Source organism: Centruroides sculpturatus, unplaced genomic scaffold, assembly GCF_000671375.1.
Source record: "Centruroides sculpturatus isolate CEXI.00-Female unplaced genomic scaffold, Cexi_2.0 scaffold109, whole genome shotgun sequence".
Taxonomy (NCBI): Eukaryota; Metazoa; Arthropoda; class Arachnida; order Scorpiones; family Buthidae; genus Centruroides; species Centruroides sculpturatus.
Window position 1 is genome coordinate 362,015 of NW_019384440.1, and position 12,218 is coordinate 374,232.

Here is a 12,218-nt window from a genome sequence, read left to right on the forward strand (position 1 = left end):
TGTTTTTGAACTTTTTTGGTTGTCCTTTCCGCAGTGTTCAACGTACAGCTACCATATTTAACAGAAAGACTCCTGGGACCCTCTGCCTTCTAACTACTGGAACACACCTTCGGTCATGCTTCCCTGTAAGAGATATTTCGGATTTTTCACTCGTGCACATGAATGACGCACTAGTTTTTGCTGACTACTCTGCAGTTGTAAATAACCCCTTATTCTTTGTTTGATCAACCAAACTTTGCTTCCCTCTGTCTTAGATACCTCCCACTAAGACAGAGTCTCTTGACTGTTAGGCATCTTTTATTCTCTTACATTTACACACTACCTTCTCTAGATTAGTTGTTACACTTTACACTATTCCTTCTCTCCTGTGCGCTATGAAGAACAAACAGCAGGTTTTCGAATCGTTTCTGCAGGTAATTGTACGAAATATTCGAAATAGTTATTGGTAAATATTTTTGAGATTGATTGATAAATAATGCCGAGAGCTGCAAGAATACGAATAGGAAGAAACAGTTCATAATTGTAGACGATGTGAATCTACACTTCTACAGCAAAGACTGGAAGGGCAACGAATTCGTTCGGCTCAGAATCGAATACAAGTAGCGAGGAATTTTTTAGGTTTCACATCAATATAACTTATTCAGAAGTTTTATGATTTTATTTTTTTATATTTTGCAATACTCTACTGCAATACTACACATTGATCACTCAAAAATAATTAATGAACAATTAGTTCAAATTTTCTAAGTTCTATATGTAGGCCTATATAAGAGCGGGCAGGCCGCGACAGGGATGCTAGTATAAGATAAAAAAGCAAGAGATCTTGCACAAGTTTTCTAGCAGTCAAACATACGGTTAAGCAGTCAGGAAGTCTGATAATTTTCAATTTTAGTTTCTAAAAGTTAAAAAAAGACAATACTATTTTTGGGACAGGAGTGAGGTTTATAACAAATTATAAATGCCAATGAGTAAAATTTTCATTAAGTCTGACTCCACTCAAGATATGACCCCTACTCCCTCTCTCTTCTCTTGACTTATAATCTCCAAAATGTATCATCATCTGTCCCATGTGTAGAAGTGTTCTTGCCAAATTCCAAAAGTTATGGAGTCTTGAGTTATAAAGTAAATTACAGACAAAAACATACAATTTTGTCAGCTTTTTTGTGTTTTTGAAATTAAGACCTTAATTAAAACATGAAGCAATGCAAAAAACCCAAAAGGGTCAAATCATAATAAACTAGATTTATTATGAAATGCCAAAAAAAGTGAAAAACTCGTGGATTATTATTCAGTGTAATTTAGGAAATTAATTTATCATTTCCTTTTTACACCTTTATGTTGCCCTATAATTGTAGAAAATATAGCAACCCTACTCTCTAAGGATACAACCTGTATATCACAGCTAAGGAAAAGAAAACCATGAAAGGTGCATAAATGATTTCCAACTCAATCATATGGAATACCCTTTCAGATAACAAAAGAAATGAAATAACCACTCTTTACAATTTAATATAATATTGTTTATATTAAAAATAGTTCTAAATTTTTGATAATGGCAAAATGTATGAAATAATCTACTAAAAGAAAGAAGGAAAAATCCGTTTATCAAAATTTCTAAATTCTAGCAGATCTAAAAAAAATTTCTAATTTTTAAATGATTAAAATTGAAATATGATCCAAACCTTTAAAATTAAAATAAATTCAGAACTTCTCATTTTGAATCATTTAAAACTACTGTATGAAAATATGTGCCGTATACTCACTCACCTTTCTTCCATTATCATCACTTGATCGTATCCCTGAGTAGTACATTGGCGAATGTGACAACTGCTGGCCCAAGTGATCTGATAATAAATTTTTCTATTCAAATCAATACTATTTAGAAAAACAAATTGTTAAATATTACACAATTTATTATTGTATTAAGATAATTTATCAGTAAAAAAGTATTTATGAGTACTTACACGTAGTTTCTGATTTATAATTCATAATTCATTGATGTAAATGTAAAAAGCTCTAAACACATTTATTTATAAATTCTACAAAAATAGCACATTTTTAAATTAATAAGCAGATATACTTGATCATTTGCACACTCTTTTATGTCTTATTGACTGACACTGATAAATACTTCTTGATTGATTTCAGATTAAGGTTTATCTAAAACTTCAATTTTAAAATATGTATTAATGAAAAAAATTTATTATAAATTATCTGATATCAAAATTTTGAATACTGGAAAAAATTTACTAGAATAAATGATAACTTTTTTAAAATGTTTATGTAATGTTAATCTACCATACAAAATTTAACTTACAGAATGTTAATTTAAAAAATTTCCTTTTTTATCTTGCAATTTACCTAACCAAATTAACATTTTATTGAAGAACAGATTCAATCACTGTTATTCAATGCACTAGTATTTCCCCAGAATAAGAATGAAATTGAAGTACTGGATCTTGAATGTGTTAATAAACAGTTTCATCTTTCTTATAAATAAAAGGAATTTTGTTTGAGACTTTTCCTACTTTTATACTACGTGACAGTAAATTAATAAAACAGTTATTAATTCATGTAAATGTATGAACATAATCTAAATAATGATGTTGAACTGACTAAGACTAGTTAAGTAGTGTTATTACTATTTAATAGATTACTATCCCTTCAACTTAAATACTGGTAATTTACTTTATTGATTCTGATGTAAAACATGATGCATGAATATTTTGAAGTAAAATAATATTTCTCCATCTACTTTCAATGTTTGTTTGAAATATAAGTATTGTCTCTTGAAATATATCTAAAATATATCATTTTAAATTGTTTTGTTACAGATTACTTTACTAAGAGTTACTTTTTTCATCATTTGAGAAACACTAACTATTAAGAACATTTCTAAAAAATTAAATAAATAAAATTTTTTAAAAACATATAATTTTTCAAAAAATAATTTAAATAGCTACTACCTGTAGATGGATAAAATTACAAGTTGGTAAGATTTAAAACAAATTTTTTGAATAAAAACTAACAAACGAAATTAAAAAATGTGGGTTTGAAAACTTTTCTTCAAAAAAGTTTAAATTAAAAGCTTTTAAAACCACTATAAAATTGTACAAATTATACTGTATGAAAATCAACATAAATTGACAAAAGTACAACACTGTATTATAACTGGATGGGGGAGGGATTTTGGATGGGATTTCAAGTGAACTCTACCTATCATGAAGAAGTGGTTGCCGGATGTCACTAATAGGTAGACCATCATTTAAGTTCATTTTATATTCATTTATTTTAATAATTTCTAAATGTTCATGTAATTTCCTTTTAATAACATTTTTTTCTTTTTTGAGGATTTTAACATCATCAAGTGAGATCTCCCTGCTTTTTTTTCCTTTTTAATGCTTTCCTTGTCATTTCTTAAAATTTTATACAGGTTTGGGACTATTTTTAGAATTATATTTATTAATTTGTACATGTAACCGATCTCATTGTTCAATTTTATCTTTTATATATTTCAGTTGTTATTAATAATCACAGGGAATTTATGTACTTCATATTTTTTTTCTGTGAATATTTTCCTTTTCAGAAATTTGTTGGAGGGCAAAACAACTTCTGCAGTCAAACATTATTCTCAAGTTGAAGTTTCTGATATACNTATCTATTTCTAAGTAAAAATTGAAAGTGCCTGTAGAAGTAATTTTTTAAAATATCCTTTTTTGTGATAAAGATTTAATACTTATTAATATTCTCTCTCGTGATTACTAAACCATCAAATGTATTTCTTCCAATTCTGCTTGGAAACTGACAGTCTGAATTATGAAATTCTCCATGATGTCCTACAAAAATTTACATTATTCAGCGTTTTGCCAAAATTTTGGTGCGCACTGTAATCTAGACACATTAATCCTTATAAACAGTAATATTGATACTATAAAGTGGGAAGTAAATGTCAGCAGTTGTAAATATGATCCAATAAGAATAATTTCAGTGCACACTGTAATCCTTAAATATACGAGTATATTTAAGGATTGGACCACAAGTATATATAATGTACTGTACTTGTGGCCCAAAACTCCATGACATCTTCCAATGTGGCCCAGAGAAACAAAGAGGTTGGACACCCTTGATTTACTTGCATTTGATATTTTACTTGTGATTAAATGAAATAAAATTAGAACTGTATTAATAAATCTAATTTTCTTTAAAGTTATGCCTTGTCCTATATGCGAGTAAATACGGTAATTTTTAAAAAATAATTTTGCTTAATGATTTTCCATGTACAGTACATGTAATTTTTTAAAATTGATATCTAGGTACAAAAATAGGTACCAAATCTTCAATACTGTAGATGAGTAATAAAAAATTTGCAAAGGTTTTTGTTGTTTTCAAAGAAATTTTAAGAAGCACCACTTACCATGATGAAGTTCAAAAACAAACTGTAAAAGGCACTGTATAAATTTGAAATGGTGAATGCAAATAGGGCATATCTGTTTACTTCAACATTAAATAATATCTTACATATAATTAATATGGATATAGGCCCATGTTATTTGAAAAAAGATGACAGTATAACGAATGAAAATTATATTAATCTAAATCAGATTTAAAGAAAAGAATTGGGTTAATATTATTCTTATTGGATCATATTTACAACTGCTGATATTTACTTCCCACTTTATAGAATCAATATTACTGTTTATAAAGAAAATTCAGCAACAATAATTGAAAATGTAAATGTGCTGTAAAAGCAAAAAGCAACTGATTGTATGTAGTAAGGCCCAAAAGTTTTCATCTGTCCATAATTTACTGGAGGAAAATAAATTTCCTATTTTTTTAATATTGTCTCCTTTGCTGTGTCAGCATATTTTTTTAAAGCACTGTATTAACAATTTTATACTCTTATAAAATTAGTCCAAATTCTTCTCTTCAAAATAAGCTCATAAAAATGAAAAGATATGCTCCGTATAATATAATCAATTTATTGTACAGTATGATTCTAAATGGTTCCAAAAGTGATTAGAAATTTGAATAATTTATTTAAGAAAATATTTAATGTAGATAGAAAATGGGAAATAATAGATGAGATTGACAAAAGAAAGGAAGTACTAGAGTAATCTGTACTCTGTGGTAATAATTATAACTTTGATATGATGAAAGAATAAAATTTGTATGCAAACAAATAAAAGATTAAACGTACAAAATAATGGAAATAAGATTTGAATATTTACTGTTTATTGACTAGTTGGCCTTTGTTATCAAATAATAATTAATGCAAATTTTGAAAAAATCAAATTTATTTTAAAAAATGATATGGATAAAAAAATACTTTGTTTTATATGAATGCATGCTAATGATAAATATGAATAATATATACACTGAAGAGCCATTACATTATGATCACCTGTTTAATAAGCTGTAGGACCACCTTTTGCCTGCAAAACCACCAACAAGCAGTGAGGCATTGACTTGACAAGATGCTGGTAGGTAGTCTGAGGTATCTGGTACCAGGTGCTCACCATCTGATCCTCCAGTTCCCAAACATTGCGAGGTGGTCATGTGGCAGCACGAATTCGGTTTTCCAGGTGGAACCACAAGTGTTCAGTTGGGTTGATATCAGGTGAATTCGGAGGCCAGACATATGACTTGAAATTCACTGGAATGTTCGGAGGCCAACATATGACTGGAAATTCACTCCATGGCAATTCAGGCTGTATGACATGGTGCATTATCCTGTTGTTACACACCATCACCTGCCAGGAACATTGTTGCCATGAAGGGGTGAACCTGGGGCCGTATTCTGGTCATTGTCTCTCATCTCTCATCCCTCACAAGCTGGTTGCTGATTGGCTAATCATTTGTTTACGTCTCGAGAGATCATTGCATCTCTCTAAATGCAATTCTGGATAATTTTTTCTCTCTTCGCTTCTCTTGTTTGTCAGAGACGAGCGGATAGTTGTCTTTCGACCAGTCTATCGTCTTTCGCCTTGATTTCATTATATCCAATATGGACGACTGGATACTACTTGCACTGTACAATCATACTAGAGAATGTTCTCTACTCGGGATAGAATATTTCCGGAGAGAAAATGCTTTTGATTTTTTTCTAGTGTCTACTCGGAAACGTCACTGATTCCTTTTTTTTTCTAATTATCCTACATCAATTACTGAACTATCGAATATGATGTTAATCTTACTTAGATAGTTAAGGAGAAATTAGATGGTAATATTTCGAAAAATCCAAGTATGCATCCTTTTCTAACTTAGGTTATTAAAATTTTTATTTGTTAGAAGACAAATTGACATTACAATCTGTAAAAAGGTTATAAAACAAAAAACAAATTTGTTGAAATTACATGCTTTATTTGAACATGTGCTTTCCTTGCCACATGATCTATGATTACGTACTCTGCATTTTCAAAAATTTTACAATTTCATTTGTTAAAATCCAATATACCATGTTGTGTGCGCAGATAACCCTAACATATATAATTAACCGAATAGAATCATGACATCAACAACAACGATGAGATCGTTACGAACAACCAGAATCACCAATGTGTATGAGAGACAAATTTCGTCTCTTGCTTTGACATCATCTGTTGGTGAAAGAAGAGACGAGAGATAAGTGCCAGAATATGGCCCCTGGTCTGCAATGATGTTCACATAGTGCACAGCCGTCAGGGATTGTTTTAGGGGATGATGGATTCTAATGTGTCCCATGAAAACATCACCCACACCTTAATACCGCCTCCACCGGCTTGTATCCATCCAACTGTACATCCGGCTGCCATGATCTGTCTCCTTTGGAAATCAGCATATCTGTACTTGATCGTCAACATGATGGACCTGAAAACATGACTCATCAGACCAGACAACTTTCTTCCATTCCTCTAAGGTCCAATTGCAATGTTCCCTGACCCATTGCAAGCACTGTTGATGATATGCTGTAAGCATGGGGACTCAGCTGGGCTGGTGGCTATGCAGGCCCATGTGCAGAAGAGTATGCTGCACTGTGTGCTGAGACACATTGTTTTGGTGATCAGTGTTGTAGCTGCTGGTGATTTGGGCCACTGTAGCCTTTCGGTCAAGGCAAACAATGCATAATAGTCTCTGCTCCCCTCTGGAATCAATGCACCATGGACAGCATACAGCTGGCTGTTGACTTCTCGTTTCTCCATTCGTACACCACTTTCAATAAGTACTAAAAATGACTGCACGTGAACATCCCACCAATTGACTGTTTCTGAGATCAATGTTCCCAATGAGATCACCTAGCCATAACGATTTGTCCTTTATCGAAGTCTGATAAATCTGCTGCTTTTCCCATGACACAGCCCAAAACTCTACATTCAGAAACACAGTTCGTTTGGCTGTTTATATACAGCTGTATGAGCTGCGTAAGCACTGTTGTTTTGTATCTGGGACAGCTCGCTACTCTAGGTGAGAGGTTGTCATAATGTAATGGCTCTTCAGTGTAGATGCTTTTGAGAACTTCTTTGACTATTAAGATGTGAAGCATGTTTTTTTATTGTTTTTATATTATTTAGATGTCAGAAACTCACTGAAGCTAATAATATGTTGAGAGAACAATTAGATGTAGCAACTCAAGCAAATCAAGCTCTTACAGCAGATATACATCGATTAACTGAAGAATGGCAACATACAAGAAAAGAATTAGATATAAGAGAATCAGAATGGAGGGAAGAAGAACAAGTATGTAAAATGAATTAAAATTAGTAATAATGTTTATTCTTTATAAAATTAGATACATATTTCTGGAAGAAATTAGCTTACTGATATATAACTGGTTTGTTAATGATTTCTTTTTACTTAAAATAAATCATTAACACAACATATAGATCACTAATTAGTAAAAGTGCATTAATTAAAATCAGTGTTTATCGAATCTAAATTTATTAGCAATTTTTTGAAATGCATATAAAGTATTTGAAATAGTTTGCTTTTTTAATTGAGTGAAAAGAACCATTGATAACATGTGCATTTATAAATGAATGAATTCAACTATAAATATTTATTTCACTTATGTTCTTGCCTTATGTAATATTTAACCAATTAAAGTTATATTTTAGAGACTTCATATAGGAGAAATATTATACTTTAAAAAAAGTTGATGTTTATATTGTGTAGAATTATTTTCTTATATCTTTCATCATTTTTTACTTCATTTGTTTCTCTTTTAAATGAAATTAACAAAATTTATTTTATTACTTACTCTACAAAAAGAGAACTTTAAGATAATCTTGATAATAAAGAAAGGAATGTAATTAATGAAATGGAAATCTAAAATAAAAGATTATTTTACAAGTATCAGAGGTTATTGTAAAAGTATTCAAATTAAAATGTAAGAAGCTGTATTATTTAATTTTAACTAATGGAAAAGTTTTAAAGTAACAAATTAGTAAATTATTAGATATTTTTGTTTTAAAATTAAGAAAAAGTGTGCTACAAGCATTATTTTTCATTATAAAATTAAAAGAGGCAAATAAATAAATTTAAAAATGTGAGAAAGATCTGAAATACTTAATTCTCAGAGTAAGAAACAAGCTGAATATAATTTTTACTTCTGAATATGTTATCTATATGGAGTTTCTAAAATAAATAAATAAGAAATATGAGGTCTGTTCAAAAAATAAATAAACTTTAATTTTTTAATTTTTATTCTTCAAGTTACAGATTATTGGACCTTGTCCCCTTCAAAGTACTCCCCTTCCCTATTCATACACTTATCCCAGTGATGTTTCCACTTTGCAAAGCAGTCCTGGCAAGCTTGTTTTGGATTGTCCTTCAATGCTTGTGACAAATTTGTTTTAATGTCATCAATTGTGTCAAAACATCATCCTTTCAGCACTGATTTTAATCTTCGAAACAAGAAAAAATCATAATGAGTTAGGTCTGGTGAGTAAGGGGGCTGGGGAGCATAGTCGCCTGATTTTTGGCACAAAACGGGTGAATTGACAAGGCTGAGTGAACAGGCGTGTTGTTATGGTGAAGGAACCATGAATTGTCTTGCCACAACTCTGGTCTCTTTTTGCAAATTTTTTCACTCATTGTTTCAGAACACCTGTTTAGTACTGATGGTTGACTGTTTGACCGTGAGGCAAAAATTCAAAGTGCACAACTCTGATTTTTGAATGTGAGTGTCATCAGTTGAAGTCGAAGGCTTTCCTGGTTGAGAGTCATCTTCAACTAATTGACAACCATTTTTGAATTGGGTAAACCATTCATAATGCTGTGTATGACCTAGAGCATCACTTCCCATAAACTTGATTCAAAAGTTGAAATGTTTCCATATATGTTGCATTATTGTTCCCATAAATTGCACATTGCAAAAATCTCCATGAACACTGAAACACCTTTCACTCAAAAAACAATAACATGGGAATGAAATGAGATATCAACAATCCAAAATAAGCAGCTTATTTGGTAGGTTATCATGAACATAGTGTTGTCAACTTCACGACACTAGGGGACGCTGTTTTTTCCCTATTCAAAAACTTCAGTTATTTTTTGAACAAATCTTATATATACTATAAATAATTAAATCTTTTGGTAAATAGATTGTATTGGACTGTTTAATAGATTTCTTATATTATTGANAAAGATGAAAGTTTCATATGAAATTAGGTATTTTAAAGCAATTTTGAAAGAGAAAAATATAAAGTTTATTTTTATGTCAACACTATTTTTATTAAAGTCTTATAGTTGATTTATTCAAAAAATGGTAATAAAATAAATAAATTGAAAAAATATTCCCTTCATTTCCATTAAAGCTAGATAGATTGCTGATTGATTAGAAAAGCTGATTTTTATCTTTATTTACTTGGATTTTTTCTAAGCCTAAAATTTTTGGCTTTTTTTGTCAGTAACTTACATCACACAAGCAACTCTTATTGATATAGACTTTATTACTGGATGTGAACATGCATGTATTTTTTTCTTAATAACCCCTCTTCAGTCCTTATTTTTTATATGTATTTTATCAAAGCAAATAATAGTTATAAATTACATCACATATATGTGTTTACAGATAATATTTTTAAAAATATTTTTTTATTTACACTAGCTGATTATTGAATACAAATTGAAATTAAAAATTGGGCAATTAACTAGATATATTATAAAGATTTGTTTAAAAAAAAGGTGCTGTATAAAATAAAATTGAAGTAGATAAATAAAAAAAATTAAATAAATAAAATTTTTTAAAAACATATAATTTTTCAAAAAATAATTTAAATAGCTACTACCTGTAGATGGATAAAATTACAAGTTGGTAAGATTTAAAACAAATTTTTTGAATAAAAACTAACAAACGAAATTAAAAATGTGGGTTTGAAAACTTTTCTTCAAAAAAGTTTAAATTAAAAGCTTTTAAAACCACTATAAAATTGTACAAATTATACTGTATGAAAATCAACATAAATTGACAAAAGTACAACACTGTATTATAACTGGATGGGGGAGGGATTTTGGATGGGATTTCAAGTGAACTCTACCTATCATGAAGAAGTGGTTGCCGGATGTCACTAATAGGTAGACCATCATTTAAGTTCATTTTATATTCATTTATTTTAATAATTTCTAAATGTTCATGTAATTTCCTTTTAATAACATTTTTTTCTTTTTTGAGGATTTTAACATCATCAAGTGAAATTTCACAATCTTCTCCATTACAATGTATGGCCACTGCTGAGTTAGTGTAATTATATTTTACAGTGCATAAATATTCTCTTGTCTGATTTTTAGGGCTTTTCCAGTTTCACCTATGTATTGATACAGGTTGGCAACTGTAGGAAATATATAGAAACAACTAGTTATAGTACAATAATGAAAAATAAGAGTTGATACCTGTATGTATGTATGTATACATACATACATATATCCCTTGTACAACATGGTAGTTATGTTCTGAAAAAGTGCCATGTTATGCAAATCCATTCTATACGAAACGAGGGACTAGTACAAAACATACGATTAGGTTCCAGAAGTTAACAAAAGTGTACTATTCTTTTTTTGTTTCTAAGAGAAACATGTTTATTAAAGTAATCAATAATTTATTTTCAATCAATAATCAAGTAACAATCACAATTAAGATACTGTATTATGTGTTAATGTTAACTTTAGTAACATGAGGTTTTTTTTTACAAAGTATTGTAATTTTCTGAACTTTTTTCTTGATTTTGATTGGAAATATCAGCAACATTTTCATTTTTTAATTTTTACCATAAAATTTTTTGTGAGACAAAATAAAAATCTGTTATTAATTGAAAATTTGTCTTAGCAGGTCGTGTTTGTTCAGTTGAGTACTAAGTGATTTTTTTCCATAATTTGTGTTTGAATAATGGATTGTTCAATTTGGGCACAGTTTGAGTACCAAGATACAACCGTATTCTATTCATCATTTTTACGAATTATTACTTATCTACGGTAAAAAAAGGTTGATAACACTTGCATAAAAATATTTAAATAAACTTTACTAAATATGAAGATTAATGTATAAAAAGAAAATACAGTGACTGTCTTAAGGACTAGTCTGAAAGCATTAACAACAAGGCCTGGTTGATAGGAAAGCTAGGACAAGGAAGAAAAAAAAATTGCACTATCAGTTTCATTAAACCTGACAAAAGGCACAAAATCAATTGAAAATTTCAGTATTCTAAAATCAGAAGGCAAATTTGAGACAAAACACATGCTTACTTGAATAAAAAAAATATTGAATAAAGGAGTTTGCACTTAAAACTTGTGAAATTTTCTATGGAGGATTTTCAAACCATGTTAGAATGAAACCAGAAGTCATGTTGGGCAGGGGATTTCCCCAATTTTCGAACCATGTTAGAGTGAAACCGTGTTGTACAAGGGATACCTGTATATATTTAGTTATACATTCTGGTGATGGGAAAAACATTTTTGAGAATTTTTAATACTTAAATAAAACTTTTTTAAAGATTGTTAGATTTGGCTATCATTACAAACAGAATTGTTAGAATTTTCATTGCTGATGAATATATAAATATAAAATGAATTCACTTTTTATTTCATTTATATGTTACCAGATAAATTTATGAAATTACTAATTCCATTTTATCAAAGTAAAAGATGAAATTAAAATAATAATAGTTTTATCTGTTGAAAATGTTTTGTTTCATTATTTATTTATCTATAGTTTTATTATGATGTGATGTTTTTATCCTTAGAAAATT

At 29.4% G+C, this 12,218-nt stretch overlaps 1 protein-coding gene across 1 annotated transcript in view; it reads left to right on the top strand.

Annotated features, from left to right (window-relative positions):
• LOC111620116 (rootletin-like) overlaps positions 1-12,218 on the top strand; it is a 52,487-nt gene that overhangs the window by 25,413 nt on the left and 14,856 nt on the right. The window contains exon 4 of the mRNA XM_023361975.1: positions 7,548-7,713. Within this exon, the coding sequence (XP_023217743.1) occupies positions 7,548-7,713 (166 nt within the window). The remainder of the gene's footprint in view (positions 1-7,547; positions 7,714-12,218) is intronic.